Below are 27,609 nucleotides of genomic sequence, written 5' to 3' on the forward strand. Positions count from 1 at the left end.
TGTTCAGCTTACAAGGGATGTGAAAGAGAGGCAATGCATTTTCTTTTCTTCTTTTTCTTTTGATAAAACACATTTTCTATTTTTTTTTCAATAAATTGCTTCCTCCTGCCCTCTGCCCTCTCTCCCCACTTTTCCCAAGTCAGCATGTTGTCAGAACTGTGAAATAGAAAATACACATTAATTTAGGAGTCACCTGACTGATTAAATTCTTCCTTTGAAGCCCTGGTACCATACTGTTTAACTGACACAAAGTTTTTAATATCAAGGTAGTTTGCTTCTGTTCAGTATTGTCATAAGCATGGTGTTTTTTCAAAGAAAGGAAAAGACAAAAAATATAAAGACAATGACAGAAATTTCTACCAAGTTGCCTTTGTATGTTGTATATTATCTGGGAGCTAGTATTAGAGAAGCTATTGAACTCTGTCTTTTTCTCCTTATTCTCTCCTTTGATAATTTCTTCCTTCCTAGCATTTTTCATCAAATTAGATGCATTAGCAACTCTTCTAAGTAGAGAGTCACTAGGTAGCTACTTTCTCCTAAGTTTAACTATTTCTAAAATTTTCAACTAATTCTTTCAGTGAAGTTCAGGACTTGACTGTAAGTCGATGTGATGTTGTCAAAAATATTAACCTTTCCCCTATTCCTCACTTCTCAGTCCCTGTTATTGGTTTAATATATTTAATGAACATTCTGCACACTTAAATATTAAAACTTTGAAGGGTTTCTTTCAGATAAATTGCAAATTTGACATAAAAAGTCATGGAGAGCAGGTGTAATTTTTTGTCTTATGATATAGCAACATATCAAAAGTAACAGGAAAGGACCCTGGCAAACTTCTCTATCACCTCCTGACTCAGAACGAAGGGTAGGAGGTGGGGAACAGGCTCCTGTTACATCAACATCATAAACATCAGAAATGTAGAATGATAGAGACCCCTATTCTGGAACTGAAATAAGTAGAATATAGTGCTTGAATACTAGAGTATTGAGTATATCCTTATTATTCAGAAAGTCAATGTGATCTAGTATTTTCCTGGAAAAGCAGAAAACCTAAGAGAAAAAAAGGAAGAAAAAATATATAAACAGACAAAAAGAGGAAGACTGTAAAATAAGAAGTAAAAACAGTTGTCTCATCACACTAAATATAAATGGGTAAACTTACCTTTTAAAAGATTAGTATTTTTCTGAATTTGTTTAAATATAGTTTATTCTCCTTACAAAAGTGAGACATAAAACAAAATAACATTGAACTGTTAAAAATAAAAAGAAAGGTAAAAATATAGTAGACATACACACACAGAAATCAGAAGTAATGTTATGAACAGACCAAATTGAATCAAAATCCTGGGATAGAGTCTTTTTATGTTGTTATATAGAGATAAAATGTCATGAATATTTAGACATTTAAAGTATTTAAAATATTTTTAAAATATTAATTTTTAATTAATATTAATTTATAATATTAATTTATAGAAAGAAAAAGATGCTAGAAATATGAGGTGTTGACAGAAATATAATTATACTAAGAGATATTAAAGCATCCTTTTCTCTTTCACAGATGGATTAGATAGAATACAAATTCATGGAGGCTTTGATAAATATAATTAATAAGTTTGATTTAATATCTATATGTAGATCACTTAAAAATGTTTAAAAAGTACACTACTAAATAATTCTTGTGTTAAAAATCAAAACTATAAGCTACTTAAAATAACAGCATGAATATAAAAATTTGCCATGAAATGATGAAAGTTCCATAATAGGCAGATTTATAACTTTGAATGCCTTAATTATTTTTTGCACATCTCAGCTTTTTTAACTTAACATTTTTACAGTAACATTAATAGTTTTAACTTTTTTTTAAATTACACTTTCTTCCATTATTCATATGGTTCTTTTGTTCTTTCACTCTTTTTATATTATTAAGGTATCATTGACACACAGTGTTATATTGGTTTCAAGTGTACAACACAGTGATGCAACAATTATATTACATTATGCAATGCTCATGACAATAAATGTAGTTACCATCTGTTACCTTACAAAGTTATTGCAATGTTATTAACTGTATTCCCCATGCTGCACCTTTTATCCCTGTGACTTACTTATAACTGGAAGTTTGTACCTGTTAATCCCTTCACCTATTTTGCCCATACCCCTACCCCCAGTGCCTTTATTATTAAATTGAATAAATGAGGAAAAAAGAACAAAACATCTAACTTTAGAGGCAGATAAGCATTATAATAATGCTATCAGTACAGGCACAGAACAGAACCTGAGAGATACAAGGAAAGAAATAAATGAAGTGGGAGAAAATTAGGCAAACTTTTCTCCAGATTAATAAATGAAAAAGAGCAAACACAAATACACAAAAGTATAACTGATAAAAGGTAATGTCATTACTGTTAGAGAGATAGTATAAATTGTTATAGTCTATTCTAGGATTTTTGAAATTGTATCCTAAAGAACATGTACCATACAATGTCAAAAACAAAGATTCTATGGTCAAGTCAATTAGGGAAGTATTTCATAATATAATTCATAATCCCACTTTTTGATATTCAGATTTCACACAGTATATTAAGGTTCTGAGAAGTCAGCCCTGTTGTTCAGAGAACTAATTAGGTTTATCTTGCACAGTGTTTTCTACACTTAATCATTCATAGAACCCTTCTTTAATACATAGCCTTTTGAATCTATCACTGGGAAGTAATATTCTATTGAACATACTGGCAAATGTGGCTATATAAAACTATTCATTAATAGAGTTGAGAATCTTGTTGAGATATATAGTTTATAGGACTGCAAATAAAATAGGAAAACTAAACACGCTATCTGTAAAGACTTTTTTTTTTAAGTTGAAGAATAATCTTCAGAAATGCCACCTATAACCAGCCAGATATTTTCAGCTTCTAAGAAACTGAGAATTCCCATGCTGTATAAAACTTTCTTCTAGAGCCAAAATAAAAACAAAAAACAAAAACAAAAATAAAAAACTTTTCTAATTAGCATAATGATTCAACCAAACCAATCCCAAAAGAAAAGTAAGTGCAGTCTCACTTTGCATATAAATACAGAAATTCTAAAAAAAAAAAAAAATATATATATATATATATAAGAGAAAGTTTCAGTCCCTTACTAGGCTTTTAGTGGATCATGCTTAAAAAGAGTAATTTTGGTGAATTCAGGGAAAGAAACATATATTATCATTTTCTGTATTAGGGGGTCAACAGAACTGGCTTGCCAAATATGACACGCTGCCTGTATTTGTAAAAATAAATAAATAAATAAGTGAATGAATGAATGAATGAAAGAAAGAAAGAAAAAGAAAAACAAATTTTATTGAGCAGAGGCAGGCCCATTGCTTTATTATTATCTATGGCTGCTTTTGTGGGTCAGTGGCAGAGTTGAGTGGTTGTAACGGAGGCCCTGTGGCCCTAAAGCTGAAAATATTTACTATTTGACCTTTTGTAGAGAAGCTTCGCCAATCCCTTGTCTGTATTCTCACTGGCTCATGAAGAAATCTTATATGAAAATGCTCCGAAAAATGTTTGATAAAATTAAACATCCATTGGTTGGTTATATAAAGTCGTTGTAAATAGTTAATACACTTTTACAATCTGTAATAACTACTTCAAACTTAATGGTGAGGTTCTCTAGTTCCTTTCAAGTTAGGGATAAGTCAGGCTTGCTCACAACTTGCATTTAATATTACTTTATCAGGTTCCTCCCTTCCTCCTTCCCTCCCTTCCTCCCATCCTCTGTTTGATCCAGCCCTCCTTCCCTCTCTCCCTTCTATCTTTTTCTATCAAGAAAAAATAGTGGAACTTTTAACTCAAGAAAAAGAAAGAACAGTAGGGAATTTTCTCAGAATTATAAGAAATTTTAATCAAGAAGAAAACAGTGGGGTGATTTTCCCTGAATCATAGAACTTAAAATGATCTGAAGTCTTTAGGTATCCTAATGAAAACTTTTTCAGCAGACAGCTTTCTTAATGATACAGAACAAACCAATTTCTCTATATTCTTTGATTTCTTTTTTTTTTTAGAAAACTAATTTACAGTTTCTCTTGATAATATCTCTTTCTGTGTTACTGTTTTTAAGTCAAAAGGTTGTAATTCATGATTATTGAACAGAAACATCCTGATTTGTTTTCAGGTTACTCACTTCCATGGACAGGGTAAAAACTCCCTCTTACCCATTTGTTACAGGCCTAACATTAACAAGCTACATGTTTTCAATTTAAAACATATGAAGAGGGGTGCCTGGGTGGTTCAGTTGGTTAAGCGTCCAACTGTGGCTCAGGTTGTGATCTCATGGTTCGTGGGTTTGAGCCCCACGTCGGACTCTATTAGGCTGACAGCTCAGAGCTTGGATCCTGCCTCGGATTTTGTGTCTCCCTCTCTTGCTGTCCCCCTTCCTTGCTCGCACTGTGTCACTCTCAGTCTCTCAAAAATAAATAAACATTAAAACATTTAATAAATGTTAAAATATTTGTTAAAAACAAAAACAAACAAAAAATGTACCAAGAAAATCCACTATCCTATGGGCATGACCTTGAGCTGGGACCATGTTAGAATGAAAATTGATAGCTCACTATTAAACTCCTCACTGTTCCTAAAAAATGTCTGATTAAAGCAAGTAACGCCAAAGGTTGTTGAACTTCGAATGAGTATGCACCTAAGAAATTCCTATTGCTATTTACCTCCTTTTGGTACTCCATGGTTTGAGATGGAAAACAGTTTGGATGTAGGACTCGAGGGAGTTTACTTTAGGCACAGTCTGCCTTTTCAGAGCATTTTCTCATGATTTAAAGGACTAATTTTTTCCCTCAGGACTACTTCAATTTTGGTTCAGGTTTGGTCACCTTGGAGAGTATATTTTTACTCAGCTGGCTTTCTCAACTTAACCTTGTGCCTCTTTGGTTTCAACTTGGGTTCTAGATCACCTTGGGATTATCATTTCACTTGGTCTCCCTTCCTGTAACGTTAGCCTTTGGTTAAATTTTCTTCCAAGTTGCTACTGGTAATATTGCCAATTTCTACATGAGATCTTTAATTACAGGAGGAACCCTATTGTGTTTTTACCAAGTGTTCTCTTGCTGTTACCTTTTATTTTATGGGAATTTTAGAAAGACAGTGGTGTTATTGGGTCCTCTCAAACATAACAGAGATCTCTAAAAGCAATAAGGTTGTAATCTTCTCTATTACACTGCTTCACTGGACTTGATTACCTTGCTGCCTCCTAGACTACCTTGGACAAAATGCAGCACTGCGATTGATTTCCTCTTTGAGTAACTGTGGTGTCAGTTGATTAAACTTAAATAAATTCATATTAAAATACCATTTTCATGAGTTTGTTTTTTTTTACCTAAGAATTTGGATGAGGACATATTTTCAATCTTACTAGAAATGCATTGTCTTTAGATTTCTAGGCCAGATAAAAATTATTCTCATCGGTCCAATATCCTTCTCATACGATTTAGCTTTATGAATTTTCTCGTGTGTGTGTGCATGTATGTTTCATTTTTTTTTGAGAGAGAGAGAGAGGGAGCACATGCCTATGCTCATGGAAAGCAGGGGAGGGGCAGAGGGAGAGAGAAAGAATCTTAAGCAGGCTTCATACCCAGCACAGAGGCCCAGGCAGGGCTGCATTCCACAATCGTAAGATCATGACCTGAGCCGAAATCAAGAGTCAGCTGCTTAACTAACTGAGCCACACAGGCGCCTCTTATACATCTTCTATGCTTATCTCTCATTACTTGATTTATTACATAACAGTATATAGTTTTGTAAATCATCATCTTTTAGGCACCTAATAGTCAACATTTTTTTTACTCAAAAAATCCACTGTAGAGTCACATAGTTAACCATACTTTCACAAAAAAGCCTATATAGCTCAGTGGTAAAGTCCACCTGGTGAAAGTCTTTTTTTTTTCTCATTAAATTTGGTTTTATTGCACCTTTGATCAAAATGTCAAAGTGCCTGTGAACCCCTTCTTCGATGTGCCCTCTTCTCTACCTTTAGTTGTGGAATTTGTTCTGCCAGTCTTCAGGCCAATTTCTGGGGTACTTAGGATGATTTGATAGTTATCTAGTTGTGTTCATGGAACAATGGGAGCCTAAGGTCCTATTCTGCTGCCATCCTCCTCAATCCCAAAAGTCTTTCATAATCAAATTATTGGAAATTTCTTTATTAAATAGTAAGTTAGATATTGGTAGCACAATGACCAGTTAACCACATACAACTGTTCAAACTTGCTTCATGGATCTCTTAAAAAAATTCATCCACATGCCCTTTATACACCCCTTTCCACAGTGGTAGTAATCCTTTACCAGTAGGCTCCTATATGTCCTTTGTAGCAAAGAAAAGAAAATGGTATAATCTAATGCAAAATAATAGACTATTTGATATAAGAACAAATATAGCATGGTAATTAGAGTATATGCAAAGAATTTGCAATTGAGGTGTTGATGAGAATGATTTGCTTGGCTGGCAGACATACAAACTGGTACTTTATAATAAAGGTTCATTAACATGTAAATAAGTGGTTTATTTTTGGTGTCAGCAGTGACATTGCAGTTAATTCTTGGCCCTGGAATCAAATGCTTAGAGATATTGATTTAATAAGAAACACGAATATCAAGCTTGAGTTACAGTGGAAAAAAAAAATTTCTGCTTATTCGCTAAAAATAATGTAAGTTGACAAATCTTTTTTCATTTGCTAAGGCTGTCTCATGTGAGGAAAGTAAGATATTAAGCTAAACTTTGCTAATATTTTACAGGTTTAGAGAGTTTGAGAGCAAAGGTCATTTTGTCTGTCTATGCATTTGGTGAAAACGTTTTATTCTACTGGGTTAGCTTTAATTGATCACTGAATATGAAGACAGTCTACCAGGAGTGTTTATAATTTCTTTGATTTCCAAGGTGCATCTGGCTAACATAGCTGGTTAGGTTGGTGACTCCTTTTTTTTTTCTTAAATTTTTGTAGTGTTTATTTTTGGGAGAGAGAGAGAGAGAGAGAGAAAACGAACGAGTGGGGGAGGGGCATACAGAAAGGGAGACATGGAATCCGAAGCAGGCTCCAGGTTCTGAGCTGTCAGCACAGAGCCCAACATGGGGCTTGAACCCACGGAACCACGAGATTACGACCTGAGCCAAAGTCAGACGCTTAACCGACTGAGCCTCCCAGGTGCCCCTGTGCCTCCTTTTCTTGCACAATCCCATAGGCAGATTCAGAATTCTTTTTGAAGACAGCTGCCTTCCCAATCGTTCTAAAATGAAGCATGTATTAATAACTTTGTGATAGAGCTACTAATCTATATGGTGGACTAGTTACCAAATAGTCCAGCTAAATACTAATATGATCATAAAAGTATATACTAAGTACCTGTGATTTCATAGTCCAACAGTCATAAAAAAAAAAAGAAAAATCTTTAAATGTTAATTAATTAACCAGTGTTTTTATAGTTCTGCCGTTCTGTACACAGAACAAATACACAGTTTTTAAATTTTATTTATTGTTTTACATTTTTATTGAGATATAATATTGTGAGTTTAAGGAGTACAGTGTGTTAATTTGATGCGTTTATATATTGTAATATGATTACCACCATACTGTTAACTAAAAACTCTGTTATGGCACATAATTATCATGTCTTTTTTTAATGGTGGGAACAATTAAGATCTAGTTTCTTAGAACTTTGAAGTTTATAATACAGGTTGTGTATACAGTTTTCAGTATTTTTTTAATGTTTTGTCTCATATCAAACCATAAAAGAAACATATTTTTAGGTCTCTTAATGACAAAAAAGCCACATAACTTCTGGAAGAATAGCAGTGTGGTTGTACATATGCTTGTGCCTATATTATTGACTGTTTATGAAAAAAGCTCATAAAATCATCAGTCAGCAAGTTGAAGTCATACAAGGACATAAATGTAACATGTATAAAAGATTCAGTGGGGCGCCTGGGTGGCGCAGTCGGTTAAGCGTCCGACTTCAGCCAGGTCACGATCTCGCGGTCCGTGAGTTCGAAACCCGCGTCGGGCTCTGGGCTGATGGCTCAGAGCCTGGAGCCTGTTTCCGATTCTGTGTCTCCCTCTCTCTCTGCCCCTCCCCCGTTCATGCTCTGTCTCTCTCTGTCCCAAAAATAAATAAACGTTGAAAAAAAAAAAATTAAAAAAAAAAAAAGATTCAGTGAGAATAAATGTAATATAAAGCTTATGCAAAATGAAACTTTGCAAAGATATTACACTGCTAAATGTTCTTCTGATAATCAGAAAAAAGAAAAGTGGGAGAAAACTTACTGTGATAGACAGGGCCAGATTAGCCATTAGGCACTATAAGCACAGTGCCTAGAGCCCATAGGACTTTTAGGGGCCCAGGAAAATGTTTTGACTTCTTTTAAAATCAGAAAGACAAGTAAACTTTTAGGTGGAAGAAAATTTTTTAATATTTAATACTAATATATTTTTCCAGTGTAGTCATATAATTAAAATAATACTCTTCCTTCTCTCTCTCTCTTTCTCCCTTTCCCTCTCCCTCTCCCTCTCCCTCTCCTTCATCATCATTATTTGTTTGTGGAGGAAGGTGTTTACGAAAGCAAAATTTCTTAAGGCCCAGGGAAGTTTATGATGTGGCTCAGGCAGTGGGTAAAACACAGAAAACAGTTTTGAAAAAGTTTTACAAAGATGCCTTTTATACAGAGCTCCTACCACTTCCGTTCTTGCTCCTCTCCAATTCTACCTAGTCTTTTTACATTCCATGTTTTATCATTCTGGGTCTGATTTTGGAATGTCATTCTTATTTGCAGGTTGCCTTGTTATAATCCTTTAGTAGCTTGAATTGTGATATTGACCAACTGATCCCAATATTTATCTACTGCCTAATTGAAAGATCAAGTTATTTTTCACTCTCAGTAACAAAATGCAGCAGCTATACATATAGGTGGAAAGTATGAGAGAAAAAAACAAGTTAATAAAAGTGAAACACACAAAAAGATGTTAATTTCGTAATATTTTTCTTTCCATACTTTTAAAATTTCTTTTTCATTTGCTGGGTAGTTTATTCAGACATAATAAAACAAAAGCTGACATCAAAAAGAAGACTTTTAATTATTTGTAATTGAGGTGCTTTTAGATCGATATATGAGATAGACATAGGCATTTAGTTTCTTTAAATATTGTTCATATTTTTTGATGAAAATGTATGCCTTTGTGTTTTTATCATTTAAAAAAGTCACTGTAGTCTCTTCAGCTAATTTTGAATAGTTAAGTATTTTTGTTACATTTAAATAGCTATCAGATTTCCATGGTGGATAAGGGGATTTTTATATGATCCCTGTAATTATAAAGAGATTTCCTTAGTGAGTGAAGTGCCTCATTTATGCACCTCTACCAAAAGGGAAAAAAAGAAAAAAGAAAAAAAAAGTATATCATAATAAATTTTACATGAGTGGCAATAGTGAAAAAATTGAAAGATCAGTAAAACCAGAAGCCATAGCTAAGAAATAACAAACACAGCAAAACCACTGGGAATGGCACAAATCCAATTTAGAATGAAATTTAGCACCAAGTTCTGTTTTCATGTCCTGTCTACATAGCTAAAGGGAAAAGATAGGTTGAATAGTTTTTGGGATTGTGATAAGAACCTCCGACCTTATAGCTCAGCTATAAAGAGGCTCGGCGGCAGTGTTGGGTTATATAGGGGGAATCTACGTTGATTTTCTGCTGTATAGAAGTACTCTAAAATATTGCAGTTTTTAATTTTAAAAGTTATATGTAAAGTTTTAAATATATACATGAATTTAGGATTATCTTTACTTTCCATCACTCCTTACAATTTGCATTTTTTCATGCTTTCTTGCCTGTAAGTAGAATGGGTACAGTTAGTTTGTATGTGTTGGAGAAATGAGTTAAGCATTTGAAAACCCTCTATGTTTATACAGAGAGTAAAAAAAAATTTTTTTTCTAAACTTTGCTTTAGGGGAAAAGTTTGAAAGTCAGGTATAATCCTCACTATACTCATGCTTTTGCCCCATTCCCCCATTTCCGCAATATTCTAGTTGAAATATAGATGGTTTCTCAATAGTGTGCTGAATCTTCGAGAGACAGTTCAACTTTCCCTTTACTTATGGCATAGAATTCTATATTGCCTTTTCTTCTTCCTTTTATTTTCAACTACTTTTTCCCCCTTAATATTTGTTTCATTCCAAGCACCTTCTATATTTAACCCTCATGTCAGTACTCGTTTTCTGATACTGTCTGCATCCAAGGTCCATTATGAGTACCTGTTGATAGGACAAAATTATCATAAAAAAGGAAGCCACGTTTCACCTAAATCTTAAATGCCTCATTTTTTGGTGTAATGACAGGGAAGAGAAGTCATTTTGGTTAAACCAAGATTTGTGGAATATCTCCTATGTGTAAAATATTTTAATGCAAACATGAAAAGGGCACATTTTTTATCTTCTGGGAACTTACAGTCTGGTGGAGAAAATAGATGCACATATAAATCCTATTTAAGGCTTTGATAATATTGTGATGAGTGTTACAGATGGAGGGTTTATGGTATGTTATGGGAGTTTATAGAGGAATAACAGCATTTTCTGACTAAGGGAGAAGAGCAAATTTCTAAGCACATTGTTCTAGAACAGTGCCACTCAAAATGTGGTCTATGTCCCTCCCTTCATTAAGAAAGTCTTGCTATGAAAAGAATACTAGCTAAAGTAAACAGGGTGCCTAGTGATAAAATCGATTTCCGTTCTGGGGCAGCTTCTTGTCTTGTTGCAGACTGATGCTTTCAGGACCACTGCTCAAGAGGACTGCGGCATGCATCCTACATGTATATGCAAATTATAATAAATCAGAAATGAGTAGGGTCAGTTTCAAAAGTGGGACAGTAGAGTGGTTCTTGGAGAAGTTTCAAAGAGAGAGTAGACGTGAAGGAAAGCTTCCTTAAAACAAAGATATGTAAGCTGAGTCTTGAAGGATAGGTATGACTTGAACATGCAAGATGAGGTAGAAGGAAATCAAAGGGAAGGAGATAGTCTAAATAGACTGAAGGAAAAGAGCTCAATAAGGAACAGTTCTTCCAGGTATGATTGCAAAAGTTATGTTGTGTACACATGGTACTACTATCGGTGTGTGTGTGTGTGTGTGTGTGTGTGTGTGTGTGTGTGTGAAACCCCAAGTGTATGGTGTATGGTGTATGTGTGTGAAACTACTATTCAGTATGTATGTGAAACCCCAAGCAACTTAGTTTATTCAATTAGAGTGTGCTTTCAAGAAGTCTGGTAAAAGGGAACTAACATTTATCAAACTTGAAATATGGACTAGGAATTATGCTAAGCATTTGCATTCATCATGTCATATAATCTTTATAATCTTCCACAAAGAAAATATCATTATGTCCATTTTACTGATATGGATACCAAAGTGGAGAGAATAAAATAAAGTCACACAGCCAGTAAGAATGGGACTGACTCAAAAGACTATGTTGTAATATAAACAAGTTGAAAAGGCAGATTAAGGCCAGATTGTAAAATGTCTTGAATGCTATCAGAAGCTTGGAGTTTATAATCTCTAATTGTTGGGGAACCATGAAAGTTGTGGATACACAAATGGTCTTATAAAAACCCTATATTGTGAACTAAATATTAATTCATCATCTAGTTTAAACTCTAAATACGTTAAGTCTAGTTCTGGTTTGTTTCTAGACCAGATCCATGGAACCAAAATTGAACCAAGGTTTAATCTCAGATGGAGTGGGAATAAGGGGTGATGGGTGTCCTATTTTAGAAAAGCCTTCAAATATTTTGGCTGATAATTAACTTGTTGGTAGTTTAGAGAAACATATAAAGTGCCAGGTAAGTTCTGTGAAACAAGACCAAACATTTTTTATGTCTGTTCTATGTCGGAAAACCAAAACCAAAACCAAACCTGTTACGTGTAACCCAGTATTGGGTTATCAGAGATATGCACAAGCAAAAGTGAGTAGGTTTTATGAACAGTATGAAAAACGACCAGGAGTATCTATGTTTACTTTTCTTGCTCAAATATGAAAAAAAGTAATTTCCACTTGCTTCAATGGATTTCTAATATATTTACTTCCCAGCCTTAACATTGTTTGCTCTGCCAGACCAGTCAGAGTGTAGCAAAATCAAATGAATAATTAAGCATTTTAGAGAGATCAACAAAAAGAAATATTGTCTTGTTCATAGAAATACTAGTCATGAGATAGAACAGTTTACTGAAAGCAGAAAAGGCAAAAAATGAAAGCTGATTAAGCCAGCTAATACTGAGAACAGTTAAAGCTGTAACACATTTGTTGAAAATTTATTTGTTAAAAATATATATTGTTACACATATGTATATATGTAAAATACACATATATTAGCAATGAAAGCTGTAATTTTTATATTAACTGTATGTTTGTATGTAGAATTTTTTTTTTTACTGTTTCCTTTGTTATTTACACCCAGCTAGAGCTTAATTTACAGATCTGCTTTTCACAGTAAGAGGTATTACTGTCCATTTAGTGGTGGCATAGTGCCTGGAAAAACCCATTTCTTTCCATAGGGACAGACTTAGGCCATTTAATCTATTTCATTGGTGGCAAATAATGCCAATTCTTAGTTTATCTTACTATAAATGCAGATATTTTGGGGGGTGTAGGGACTATGTAAAAGAAAGATAAAATGATAAGGGTTTTAGGGATGAATAAAGATTGTAGATGAGACAATTACCTGCTGTATTTTCATATATTTATCACTCACAGACCTATAGAAAATTTTTAATGTTTATTTATTTATTTTGAGAGAGGAGAGAGAGAGAGAGGGAGAGAGAGAGAAAACTTGCACATGCATGGAAGAGGGGCAGAGAAAGAGAGAGGGAAAGAGAGAGAATCCCAAGCAGGCTCTGTACTGTCAGCACAGAGCTCCAGGCTGAGCTTGAACTTAGGAACTATGATATCATTACCTGAGCCAAAATCAAGAGTTGGATGCTGAACCAACTGAGCCACCTATGTGTCCCAGACCTGTAGAATCTATCTGGCATTAGATCTGAGAGCTCTTTTTGTCCACATCTCTCATTTTGAGATAGGAAAATTAAGAGGTTAGGAGATTTGCTTATGATCAAAATTAATGATTTTTACTTTAATCCTCTATAGCCACGAGAATGTTGGTGCCACTGTAAGGAGAGAAAACAGAAGTGACCTGGTTTGGGTGACAGAATTCGTCTTTGTCTGTGTTGGGTTTGAGGTAATGAGAAATCTAGGTAGAATACCAACTGTTGGAAATAGTGATTGAAACTTCTCTGTCAAGAGATGGGAATGTGAACCTTACTTGAATAGACACAAGATTTGAAGTTGTGAATTTAAGGGGTGCTTGGGTGGCTCACTCGGCTGAGTATCTGACTTTTGATTTTGGCTCAGGTCATGATCTCACAGTTTGTGAGTTCCAGCCCCACATTGGGCTCTGAGCTAACTACGTGGAGCCTACTTGGTATTTTCTCCCCCCCCCCCCCGCCCCTCCCCTACTTGTTCTCTATCTCTTTCTCAAGATAAATAGAAATAAAACTTAAAAAGAAATTGTGAATTTAAGAAGAGTCATTTATTCCACAAAAATTTGTTGAGAATTTATAACTCCCCAAGTAAACCTAAGCCAAATTTATTTTTTTTAAGTTTATTTATTTATTTATTTATTTAGAGACAGAGAGAGCGGGCAAATGGGGAAGGAGCAGACCGAGAGAGGGAGGGAGAGAGAGAGAGAGAGAGAGAGAGAGAGAGAGAGAGAATCCCGAGCAGGCTCTGCACCACCAGTGCAAAGCCCAATGTGGGGCTCAAACTCACAAACTGCGAGATAATGACCTGAGTTGAAATTAGAAGGTTAACTGACTGAGCCACCCAGGTGCCCTTAAGCTGGATTTTAAAGCTTTCAGTTATCTTGAAAGAAGCAGGGAAGTAAGAAGTTAAGGAGTTCATGGCCTAGGGAAAGCAAGGAGTTAAATTATGGTTGTATCACTAAGTGGCATGGAGAGTGATAGTAAAGAAGTTTGTGTATCATCCAAAGGAGTTATATGTGTTTTTCTTGAAAGTTGGTGCAGGCCACTGAGAGATCTTCAACACACAGTGTCAAGATCATTTTCCTAAGGTGGAGAGTTTAGAAAGAGAAGTAGGAACTTATGGTTGTTGAATATGTTTTAGAGGATTTAAGGTCAAAACAGGCAATGGCTGGGATAAGAATGAACAGTAGATGTTAGGCCATCAGAAAGCTAGGAAAATAAATCTCCAGTAGTCTCAAATGTTTTGAAGAAGCCATGAAAGATACTGGATTTCACTATTAGAATAATATTTGTATTCCCTCTAGGACCTGGGATACTGCTTGTTAAAAAGTAATCACATGGTTAACAAATTTCATGTGCATGCTTCACTGCTGTGTGTGTGTGTGTGTGTGTGTGTGTGTGTGTGTGTGTGTGTGTGTGTTGGAGGGTGGGGTGGGGTTAAAATGTTAATTTACAAGTTTGACAAAACGGCTTAATTTTCATTTGGAAATATAAGTCAAGGAAATTGAAATATAGGATGGAGCTAACTAAAAACAGTATAGAAGACGGAGTATGTTAATAAAGTACCCTATGAAACCAAACTGGTGTATTAGAAATGTCCTATGAGACAGAGTTAACAAATATGGAGACAAAACATGTTTGCCAGAAAATCAGATCAGTGTTAATAAAATTAGAACAGTTAGGTGTTTTCAGCCTTATGAGAGACTGTATAGCAAAATGGCTAAAAGCACATTTGAAAGATTCAGAGACATGGGTTCAAAATACTTACTGAACTTGAACAGTTTACACTGAATTTAATGACTTAAGCCCCCATTTCTGCGTGTATAAAAACATTAACAATAATACCTACTTCATAGGTCTGTTAGGAGGAATCATAGCCTAGTAAAAAACCCGATACAGAGATTGGCACATTTCTAAACTTAATACTTGATGCTTTTATGAGTTTGCTAAGAATATGCCCTCAGGTGCTGAATGAAATCGGAGGTTAATTATAATCAATAAAGAACATTGAAATACACATATATTAAAGGGAAGACGTATCCTCACACATATTACAATCAGGGTGGTATAAACGATGGCCATATAAAAATTCACAGTGACTCAAATTGTCAAGTTTCAGAGTTGACACCCAAGTGAACGTGTTGAAAGCCTCATCATCTAGGTCATTTCAAACTAGATTCTACCACACTCAAAAAATCCTGTGGTCAAATTCTTATCCTTTCCACTAGTTGCATAGTTCTGTGCACAGACCTGCTATTGACTTCCCTGTTACCATACACAAAGCTGCTATTCACAGGAAAATCGGTGGCTCTGTGGAATTGGATAAGAATTTGGCCTACAATGAGTGATTTGAATGAATGAATTTGGAATTGGCAAGAAAATACAAACATATGCCACATTTACTTGGTACATTCATGCCTCAAGAGAACTCAGGTAGCACATAAATTCTGCGTCAAGAGCCAGAGATTTTCAGCAAGAACCAGCAACAAAAGTTAGCCTAAATCTGCCCCAAGTATTTTTGTCATATTCAAAGAACAAGGCAAAAATGTCATATTTAATTACTGCTCATTGGAATGCAAAAGGCTAAGAAGTACCTTCTGGTAAAGTCATATATAGTGCCTACTATTTATAATGCTGCTCTCAGAAGACAGGATTAATAGTCATGGTATAGGCTAATTTAACATATGAGGATTTATTAACTTTTTTTTTGATATACTGTTTTTTAGACCAGTCTTAATTGACTGAATTGATACCTAACTGCTTGCAAATTAAATGCTGTTTTTTGCTTTTTATAGGCAAAATACAACCAAGGTGTGTATGGTGGCCCGCTTGTGTGCTGGCATTAAGTTGGAGGCAGTCTGAACCTTCTATTTTCAGTAGTAGACAGATTTCTTCTCTTGATTATTGCTCATGCAATTTTCAGTACCAGAGACATTGGACCTTTAAAAAGGAAGAGATGTTACATTTTTGACAGCTTTTCCCTTCCACTGACTAAAACAATAAAAATAAACATGAAGCTGTCGGAATGGCCTCTGCATATAATGTCATTTGCATGTGATTTCCTTTGCTTCTCTAGATAATTGAATATATTCAGGCAATTTATTTTTTAAATGTGTAGTCTTTGTGAATGGAAACATCTTAACTAAAAAAAACTCTCTTATTTCCTCTTAATGAAATATATACATGTATGTGTATATTTCTGTTAGAACCAAGGGAATAGAAGAAAAATAATGAAAACACCAAAAATGCACTATAAAAAGTTAATTGAAGAGATGAAATGTGATTCTCCTAACCAAACATTCTGTCTTTGTGTTCACCCTTTGTCTGTGTTCAAGGTCTCTAGTTGCTCAATAGGAGTTTTTAAGTTATTATTTCCCTTTTTGATGTTGCTAAGTATAATGAATGGATAGCAAGGGACTCTTGTAAGAAATCTCTGCATCTGTATCATCTCAGAGCTGGTGAGCATAGGGGATACCTGTTGGGTTCCCATCCTGAGATTCAGTCTTAATGTATATATTTCAGGCTTAAAGAGAATGGCTATTTAAATGGAGCTCCATTAATCAAACAATGTAGCTTTAAAACACAAATAAAGCTTCTATTATCTTTCTGTGGGATATATAAAGAATATATACCTTGGGGCACCTAGGTAGCTCAGTCGGTTAAGCATAAGACTTCAACTCAGGATATGACATCACGGTTCGTGGGTTCTAGCACGAGTCCCCATCGGGCTCTGTGCTGACAGCTCAGAGCCTGGAGCCTGCTTCAGATTCTGTGTCTCCCTCTGTCTCACTCCCCCTCCCCTGCTTGCAATCTGTCTCTGTCTCTCAAAAATAAATAAATGTTAAAAAATTTTAAAAAATGAATATATGCCTTTATTTTGGACCAGCATTTTTGTGGGTTATGGAGCACCAAGCCAGTATCATTTTGAGATATCAGCAATACCCAAGGATATTCAGAAGTTGGGAATTCAAATTAAATTGTGGGAGAGAGTACATCTTTCCAAAATCCAAATACTACATCTCCTCTCTCTTCTCCATAGGATTTAGTTTAACCTAAATACAATTTCATTTTTTATACATATACCCCAACAGCTTCCCTAGATAGTAGTTTATAAATGGGGAAAAAGCACCATCATCTCTTACATTTACATCTGTGATCACAACTTAATAAAGCGCTCAGAGCATAGGTTTTTGCAGAACGTTTTGATGGTGATAATTTTCATTGTAGTTTTTCCCCCATTCTGACTCTAACATCAATATGGTAAGAGTTTTAGGATTAAACACACAGCACCAAGAATTCAGTATTTAAAAGCCTATTCGTTACAGATAAGGGAAACGTGTCAGTTTCTAATACTCTCCTTTATTTTTACAGTGTTATCTTTTTGTCCTTTTGCCTTATTCCCTAGAATACCCCCAATATTTTATTCTAGCATTTTTTTTCTAGAGTCTTCTCTTTTTCCAGTTTCTCTGTTTTGCATATTCTCTCGTTGTTATTTCCGTGTATGCATTTTTCTTTACAAAACATCTTTCATCCTTGAAAATCTAATTATAAATAACCATAAAGTTTCAGAAATGTACATGGTAAACCCGAGTCACTGGAAGAGAAGATGATACCCATTTATAACTGTCATTTTTAGACATATGTGAAGAGGGCTTGGCCATTTGTTCTTCTCCCTCAGAAGACACTTTCTGAGAGCTAATTTACTAAAATGGATTTAACCATTCACTGGAAATAAATGGTTCATAAGTCATTATTTTACAACCTTTATTTCTTTATCTGCTTCTTATATTTTGAGGCTCATCTACATTTGAATGTTCTACATACAAATTTAAAGATCACAAACGATAAACTTATCATTTGAATCCTATTATTTACAGTGCTGTGGCCAGAAGTAGGCTAACACTCATGTTTGGACTAATTTAATTATGTAGATCTATTTATTTTTTTTTAGATATATCGACTCTATTTAATAATCATCCCTGTTGGTTATTTTTATAATCATCCCTGTTTGGCCATTCTGTTTCTGTCTATATCATAATTATTATTTCAACCTCCCAAGCAAGAAATATGTTTATCTTTGACTGTCTCCTCCTTAATTTTCAAGTTACCTAATCCTATCATTACTTGCTTCAAATCGTTTCTAGGATTTGATGGTTCCTTTCAAGTCTCGTGGCTACAAACTAGTGGAAAGCTTTTTATCATCACATATGTGAGATGGTAATGGTTTCCTATTCAGTGGAGATCTTTACTTTCTCTTCTTCCCAATTCATTCTCCACACCACTGCTAATCTTCCTTAGACCTACTTCAAGAGAATCATCCAGTAGAGAATCTAGAATAGTTCCCTTTTGCTTGTCATGTCAAATGTAAACAATTCTTTTTTTTTTTTTTAATTTTTTTTTTTCAACGTTTATTTACTTTTGGGACAGAGAGAGACAGAGCATGAACGGGCGAGGGGCAGAGAGAGAGAAGGAGACACAGAATCAGAAACAGGCTCCAGGCTCTGAGCCATCAGCCCAGAGCCCGACGCGGGGCTCGAACTCATGGACCGCGAGATCGTGACCTGGCTGAAGTCGGACGCTTAACCGACTGCGCCACCCAGGCGCCCCTAAACAATTCTTTTTTTTTTAATTTATTTAAAAAATTTTTTTAATGTTTATTTATTTTTGAGAGAGAGAGACAGAGACAGAGTGCAAGCAGGGGAGGAGCAGAGAGAGAGGGAGACACAGAATCCAAAGCAGGCTCCAGGCTCCGAGCTGTGAGCACGGAGCCTGATGTGGGGCTCGAACTCACAAACCATGAATCATGACCTGAGCCAAAGTCAGACGCTTAACCGACTGAGCCACCCAGGCTCCCCCGAATGTAAACAATTCTATTTGACTTTCATAACCTTTCAGAAAATGGTGATGCCTTCTGGATGATGCCTCTGGGAGTGCTGTATCTTACTTCTCTACCTATTTTTGTAGGCTCAAACCAAAAGACTATCTTATCCATAAAGATTGGATAAGTTGAGTAATTAACTCAATCTGTGTGTATAAACACAAATAATAGGGTCTGGAGTACATGATGAATAGTCAGACATATTTTCTGCCTTTGGGGTATAGAGAGAAAATTAAATAAGTGATCCCAAAGCAGTGTACTAATGCTGTGATAAAGAAGTTTCCACCTTCCTTTGCTTTCCAGTGTTCTCTCTTTTTTAATCTTCTTCTGCATGTATAATTTGCTTCTATACCATTTAGTTATAATTACTGATTTTTGTGTGTGTGTATTTAAATGCCTCTCAAATTTAATTTTAAACTCTTTGAGGACAGAGAACAAGCTTTATTTTTTGATATCTGTGGCATCTCTTTCCACACCTTAATCAGTTGAAGAAGGCAGTCTTACATAATGATGACCAGCATTGATCCTAAAATTACATAATCTTGGCCTTAATTCTTCAATTTACCATTCCCTACTATTACTTTGGGTGAATTACCCATCAGAGCTTAATTTCCTCATCTGTTTAATAGGAATAACAGTCTGCATGGGATTTCTCTGAGAATCGTAAAATTATGTCCATAAAACTTTCAGAACAGTGTCTTTAAGAACTCCAGGAGTAGTAGCTATAATTTCACTGAAAACATTAGTGAATTTTAAAAGGTTTTGTATATTTGGTCAGGAAAATGCCTAATAGTTTAGAAATGTTTTTACAAGTTTTCACAAGTATCAGACTAAAATGACTAAAATTATATATAGCATTACTCCTATAAATTGTGTGAAAACAATCTTTGCAGAGAACCCAGTATTTTACATAAGGAATGCCAGTATCTCAGGGATTGTCTGTGCTACAACACAGCCTTTATATGCGCACTAAAACAGGCTCAGGAAATTATGTTTTATATTACGAAGAAATAGTTGGGCCAGCGTGGGAATTTTATAAGAGTATGTAGACTGCTTAATGCCTTATCTTTATTTTGGAATGAGAACTGAAGCTGTGCTTCTTTTATGTCAAATCATTGCAGGGGCGCCTGGGTGGCGCAGTTGGTTAAGCGTCCGACTTCAGCCAGGTCACGATCTCGCGGTCCGTGAGTTCGAGCCCCGCGTCAGGCTCTGGGCTGATGGCTCAGAGCCTGGAGCCTGTTTCCGATTCTGTGTCTCCCTCTCTCTCTGCCCCTCCCCCATTCATGCTCTGTCTCTCTCTGTCCCCAAAAAAATAAATAAAAGTTGAAAAAAAAAATTTAAATCATTGCATAAGGTCAGATCCTGCTAAAGGTCCCTTTTGAAGAAAAAGTGTTACTTTTGCTGTGAACATAGTGCTCTATTGAGAGTCTTAATTTGTATAGAAAAATAGGCCTTTAGCTTTTCTTTTTGTTTTGTTTTTGTTTTTGTTTTTGTTTTTAATAGGAAGATGGGATTAGTCTAATGACATAACAGAATGAACTGATTTTTGGCTATGAAATCAGTGTGATCTAGTGAAAAGACATACTGGTAAAGGGACTCTGTTCAAGTACTAGAGGAGAGAGGATAATAGGAAAAGTGGAGAGTTAGCTTGTGATCTTTCCTTCCTCATATTACCTTTGTTGCCATTTTGTATTTATAGCGTAAGGGAACAAAAAGATTTGTTTGCAAGAGAATCTAGCGGTGCCAATGTTCTTGTGAAGAAAAATAAATCTTGATATGTCTATTTTACAAGAAGAAAGAAATATGAACGAAAAGTAGAAATATGGCATAATTGGTGTCATGTATTTATGAAAAATCATTACTGTAATTCTTTTCAGACTTTGACTTTAAAAAGTTTTATTTCATAATGAGGAGTGATTGAACATTCTTTCCTTGATCATTTCTCTGAGTTATCACTTTGTGGAGAACCAGGAAACTGTGAAATGTGAAGATTGAGTGGCATGATAATGGCAACAAGAGATAAAAAGCACACTAACGTCACATGTGTCACATGACATTTTGTGGACTCTTTTTTTTCCCTTAAGATAAAGTTTGTATTAGCTTCTCTTTAAAAAATGGTCCACCTTAAAAAAGTTTAAATTAATCTTTTTAAAAATTTTTATTTATTTATTTTGAGAGAGAGAGAAAGAGCATGCTCATGTGTGCACGTGCAAGCAGGGGGCGGGCAGAGAGCAACCGAGAGAGAATCTCAAGCAGGCTCCATGCTGTTAGCCCAGAGCTATAGACAGGCTTGATCTCGTTAACTGTGAGATCATGACCTGAGCAGAAATCAAAGGGTTGGGCATTCAACCAACTGAGCCACCCGGGTGCCCCTAAATTAATCTTTAAAAAATTGGTTCCATGAATGCAGTTTTATTTTAGCAGAAAGAACTATGAAGCTACATAAATGTGCAAAAATACTTTTTTTTTTTTTTTTTTTTTTTTTTTTTTGGTGGGGTAGGTGGGGAAAGGGGTTTGTCTCTTGTTAATATCTTCTCCACTTTCCTGGTAAAGAGACTGGCTTTTTCTATATTTATTTTTATATATTATGTGTTTTGTTCATGGTTATATCCTAATATAATGCTTAGAGCTTATTTTAACAAATACTTACATAGCTCTTGTCATTTCCCAGTTACCATTTTTATGAGTTTTATGATTTGTAATACCTGTATTAACTCATGTAGTCTCCTAACTCCTATAACTCATTATTTTGTAACTCATAGTCCACTAACAACTCATTGAGGTAGATACTAGTATAATCCCCATTTTATAGATGAGGAAACTGAGGCACAGCAAGATTAAATAACTTATCGAGGGTCACACAGCTGGTTAATGGTGGAACTAGGATTTGAACCAAAGCTATTGGCTTGATTCTCTGTGCTTAGATGCCATCATTAACTGCCTTACAAGTTAGCATTCAAAACATTTATGTTACATGGATGAAAGAGAAAATTGAGTGAATGAAATAATATTTATTTTTTAGTAAGCATTCTCATTACTGTTAAATTCTAGAGATCAATGATACTGCATAATAGTACATATGAATTACTTATCATTAATTATCCCCTTTCATAGATTTGGAAACTGAGGTTTGGAGAGTTAAGGTAACTTGCCAAAGGTTGTATAGTTAATAAATGACAGGGCCTGGATTTGAACTCAAACATCTTGACTCCTGACTCCGGTTTGCTTAGCCAGTGCTTTCTACTGCTTTCCTCACATCATGTTATACTGCATGGAGGATCACAGTTTATTTCACATATCAGTGAATATGTAGTCAGTTCCCAATTATAAATGATGTTAGCAAACACTTAGCTTATTAATTTTACTGGGGGTCTGCTCTCTGTAAGAAACTGTGTCCATTGCTCGCCATTTCCTAAACAGATCACTATTTGAAGAATTCCTCACATTTAATTTCTTTCTCCAGACTCAGAGTGAAAAGGCATTTAGTCAAGTTTATTAACAACTATTGTAAGGATGCTCTGGAGGCTTCTTAGGAAAATGATAGATGAATTATTATATGCAATTAGTGGCTGGTTACAATAAATGTTTTTTTCTTTATTTCTTAAAATAGTATTATATAATTTACAATTCTAGTGTTAAAGAAAGTGTTTTGACATGTACCCTAATTTGTATTTAGAAACATCTTATGGTTGACCTTTGAGCCCTCAGGGAAGAGATCATCAAATGTCGTAAAATGTATTTGCTAGATTGTTTAAACACAAATAAGACACAGCACAGAAATAATCCTCAGGAAGATAATGAGACTGTCACAGCACAAAATGTTCTTTGTTTTTACAGGTTCTATTAGTTAATGTATTAGAATACTCTAAATGCCACTTTTGCTTATTAAGTGGTTTTGAGAGCACATGAAAACATACAGTTTATTCTTGAATGCAGCATTTCTGAGATTCTTAGTAAGTGTGATTCTGAAGGAGTTTTTAAAAAGAAACCATTAGAAACTTCTGCCTGTGTAACATCTACTCTCAGATGAAGATACTTTCCAAAACTGTTTTTCCTATCTGTACAGTCTCTTACTGAGTCAGAAAATTTGCCCTTAAATTTCTGTTTCACTCACTGGAATTAAATTAGATGGCATATATGATATTGGTTTAAAAACAACAAAGGAAACCTACTATTATTATGTTATTTTTATATTATAAATCAGATTAAACTATTAATAAATTCAAACCACATTTTTAGTACATTTCTTAAAACCGTCCATTTCCACAATGCAATTTTGACATAAATCTCAGATTTTCCAGGAAATCAGCAAACAGAAGTTTGTTTCAACCTGTGCCAAAATGACTGTTAAAAAACTAAGTCAACATCATTTCCCTCCAACATATATTGGCCATTCTTACCCTCCACCCCATCACTTCCCCCCCTGCGATGTGTTACCATTCAGCTCTCTTCTGAAACCCATTAAATTCCATCATTTTTGTGATGCATTGTGACCACTGCAGGTTTTAGTCATCTCCCCCTTTGCCTCTCTAACTCTTAGTTTTTTTCCTATACCAGTAGTTTTCAGGCTTACCGAGTATCGGTCTCCCCTGGAAACCTTGTTAAATCACATAGTTGGGCTTCACCCTCTGAGTTTCTGATTCAGAAAGTCTGGGGTAAGTCCCGAGAAAAATGTGTAAAGTACCCTCAGGTGATGCCAGTCATATTGGTTGAACAGACCACCATCTGAGAACCGTATCTATATAAATTACCTGTCTTGTATTATTTAGTCCCATGTGAATGCATTTTAAGATAAAATGTGCTTTTAAATGTTTATTTAGTTTTCTGATCAATAATTAAATATGAGCCTAAGCTAACATTTCATCTCCGTGCTTGGCAAAAAAAGAAAAGCCAAGTTAGACTTTTGTTGAATTTCCATCCTATTGCACAGGGAAGGAATCTTTAAAAGATTCCATATTTTTAGACTTTGAAGAAACATCAAACAGCTTTCACTTCTTCTGTTTGCACTGTCCAAAACACATAAAAAATTTTGAAATATGGACTAGATCCTATATTTGAAATATAATGGAGCCATTTTTATAAAATAATAATCTTTCACTTAAACGTGATGAGGTCTGTCACTATTTAAAATATTAGATCAGCCCCAAGAGTGGGTTGTGTCTGTATTACAGAGACAGATGAACTTCTAAGGTTTCTGCAATATTCTTTAAAAATTAGAACTAATCAGTATATGGAATGTAGAACTTTCTCCATGGATTATAGAGCAAAAAGATGTAGTACATATTTTAGTATTTTAGAATTTCTTCCTATTTTTAAAATTGTGAAGATTTAGTGATTTTTAAGGACTGAGAGTACTAATTTTCAGGGAATTTCAATATCTCATAAGATGTTGAAATAATAAATATAAGTAGCCCTTAAAAACTGACTTTGGATTCTTCCAAGACTAGCATTGTATGGTCAGAAACCCCTAGGGAACTTAAAAAAAGAAGCATATGTATCACTTGCTGGTCACTAGATAGATTAATGAACTATTCATCTAATATCTGGAATCTCGATTGGTCTATCTTATACTGATTTAAACTTTAAGAATTGTTGATCTTATAAAACTTGGTAAAGTTTGTTTTTCAAATTCAGTAATTTTACAAAAGTATTATTGGTGGCTTTTTCTAGTATAGAAAGGTGACAAGTCCTGATGAGGTCTGTGTCTAGGTAACTATGAAAATAGGCCCAAACAAAAGTGTTTCTGTCAGTTTTTATTCTGTGAACCACTGGACTTAAATACACATCAGGCAGCTTTTTTTTTTTTTTTTTTTTTTTTTTGTAAAGCAAAAGTTTAGAAAAGATTTTAAATTGGATAGCTTTAACACCAGTAGTAATCACAAGTATAACAGACACCCTTCAGAGATCTTACTATAAGTGCTTACTTTTGTTTTATAGGTCTCAGGAACTGACCATATCCTGTTCCCAGAATACTGAATTTGATCATGTTCACCAAAGAAAGACTCTTAGTGTTCTCTGTTGAGCTTTTTTAAGTGTTGGTTTTTGCCTCAGTGTATCCTTCATATGTTTACATTCTGTCTTCAGGAAAATTCATAGTTGAAACTGAACTAGTATGCTTTTTAAAACTGGAAATATTCATTTATAAAAGTTAGCAATTTGTTCTGCCTTCCATTTTGAATTCACGTGCATGTTATCCCAAGGTGATCGCTGAGTTAAGAAGCCCAAGATTGCCATTAGTAATGCATTCTTTTCTTCGAGGTGTTTATTATTCTTTAAAGTATAATTAAAATACTAATCTCTTTCTAGATGCTTATCTTAGGAACAGTAAAAGTTTCATTTATTAGCATATATATCTTTAGCTAAGTTTATCTGAATAAAATATCAATGAAATCTATAGTTTGAGGCTCTTTTTTGCAAGTATTAACTGGTCACGTTAAAATCATCTAATTATATGTATTGATGAGTTTAGAGTATGGTTCTGGGAAGATACACATTTAGGTCAGAGCTTCTTGTCCTGAAATCTGTGATTTATAAGAGTTTCTAGGGGATTTTATGGAGACAATTCACATTTGGAACTATGAAATTAGAAAATTAACTCTCTAACACTGTACGTGTAATTGTGTGTGCAATTGCATGAGTGTGTGTCTGCCTGTATGCATGTGCATGTGTGTTTGGGAGAGCATCTCCAGCTATCATCAAGAGATCTATAACCCCGGGGCGCCTGGGTGGCTTGGTCGGTTAGGCGTCCGACTTCGGCTCAGGTCATGATCTCACGGTCCGTAAGTTCGAGCCCCGCATCGGGCTCTGTGCTGACAGCTCAGAGCCTGGAGCCTGCTTCGGATTCTGTGTCTCCCTCTCTCTCTGCTCTGCCCCTGTTCATGCTCTGTCTCTCTCTGTCTTAAAAATAAATAAACATTAAAAAAATTAAAAAAAAAAAAAAAGAGAGATCTATAACCCAAAAGGATAATCAATTCAGGGCATCATTAAGAACTTTTATGAAAAACCACCATAACCAATAAAGCTTTAAAATTAATTGCGTATTTACACAATAATCAGATACTGTTTTCTAGTACTAGAGTGAATGTGGCATCACCCAACTTGACAGAGCAGGTGCAATTAGTGCAATTTAGTTTCAAAATAGACATTTGTGATAACATATATTTTCACCTGTTTTTAAAAGAATTTAAGGAATGACCAAATAATGTACTTTTTAAATTGAGATATAATTGACAAAATATTTTATTCATTTTAGGTGCACAATGTAATGATTCAATATTTATGTATTATGTGCAATGATGACAATAAGTCTCGTTAACATCCATCACCACACATAACCATTTTTTTCTTGTGATGAGAATGGTCTAGATCTACTTTCTTAGCAGCTTTCAAATACACAAACAATATTATTAGCTGCAATCACCATGCTGCACATGACACCCCTAGGACTTAATTTCTTTTATAACTGAACATTTGTACTTTTGCCCACCTTTACCCATTTAACCTAAGTAATATGGCTTTGAAGATATTTTTCAAATTTTGTTTTGCCTTGCCCTGTTGATATTTACAAAAACAGCACATTACCAGAAAAACATGACCATGTTAAAGCTTGTTCATACTTTCTCTAGGTATCTGTAGTTCATTTTATGCTACCTCTATGAAATACCAAAAATCATGAACTTGCACTAATGAGAATCTAGTTAAAGATAGTCGAAACTTTCTGTGCTGTGTTTTTTTTCCTAAGTTAAAAACTTTGTTGTACTAGAAAGGATGCTAGTGATGCCCATACATATTAAGGAGCACCTGGCTGACTCAGTGAGCAGAGTGTGTGACTAGTTTATATATAAAATGGAATACTACTTAACAATGAGAAAGAATGAAATCTGGCCATTTGCAGCAACGTGGATGGAACTGGAGGGTATTATGCTAAGTGAAATAAGTCAGGAAGAGAAAGATACCATAAGTTTTTATTCATATGTGGATCTTGAGAAACTTAACAGAAGACCATGGAGGAGGGGAAGGGGAAAAAAGTTACAGAGAGGGAGGGAGGCAAACCGTAAGAGACTTAAATACTGAGAGCAAACTGAAGGTTGATGGAGGATAAGGGAGAGGGGAAAGTGGGCGATGGGCATTGAGGAGGGCACCTGTTGGGATGAGCACTGGGTATTGTATGGAAACCAACTTGACAATCAATTATATTTAATATTAAAAAAATCATTCTTTTTAATGGCTCAGTGATATTCCATTGTATCTGTATACCACATTTTTATCCATTCATTGGCCAATGGACATTTGGGCTCTTTCCATAATTTGGCTATTGCTGATAATGCTCCTATAAACATCAGGGTGTATGTGCCTCTTTGAATCTGTATTTTTGTATCCTTTGGGTAAATACCTAGTAGTGTAGTTGCTGGGTCGTAAGATGTTGCTAACTTTTTGCAGAGTCTCCATGCTATTTTCCAGAGTGGCTGCACTCAGTTTAAGAATGCATTTTTTAAAAAGTTATTTAAATAAAGATAGATACAGTAAGCATATCCCTTCCTTTGTCTCATGGTTGCAATGGTGACAAAGGAGGCAGGATTAGGTAAAGCGTGTTCAAGTGTAACAAAGATTATCAATTTTGTTCTAAAAGTTTAGAACCCTCTTTTATCATTAGACTTTAGAAATCCTG

The 27,609-nt window shown here is 34.8% G+C and overlaps 1 protein-coding gene across 33 annotated transcripts in view; it reads left to right on the top strand.

Annotated features, from left to right (window-relative positions):
• Nucleotides 1-27,609, top strand: part of SOX5 (SRY-box transcription factor 5) — a 1,024,889-nt gene that overhangs the window by 679,748 nt on the left and 317,532 nt on the right. The window contains exon 1 of one of the 33 annotated variants that reach the window (XM_086713874.1): nucleotides 12,515-13,260. The exons of the other annotated variants lie outside the window; for them this stretch is intronic. Coding sequence (XP_086570000.1) covers nucleotides 13,144-13,260 — 117 coding nt within the window. The 5' untranslated portion in view covers nucleotides 12,515-13,143. Of the gene's footprint in view, nucleotides 1-12,514; nucleotides 13,261-27,609 lie in introns of those variants that run through there. 33 annotated transcript variants of the gene reach the window in all.

The sequence above is a fragment of the Puma concolor genome, chromosome B4 (assembly GCF_028749965.1).
Source record: "Puma concolor isolate L17-30 chromosome B4, mPumCon1.1.hap2, whole genome shotgun sequence".
Classification (NCBI taxonomy): Eukaryota; Metazoa; Chordata; class Mammalia; order Carnivora; family Felidae; genus Puma; species Puma concolor.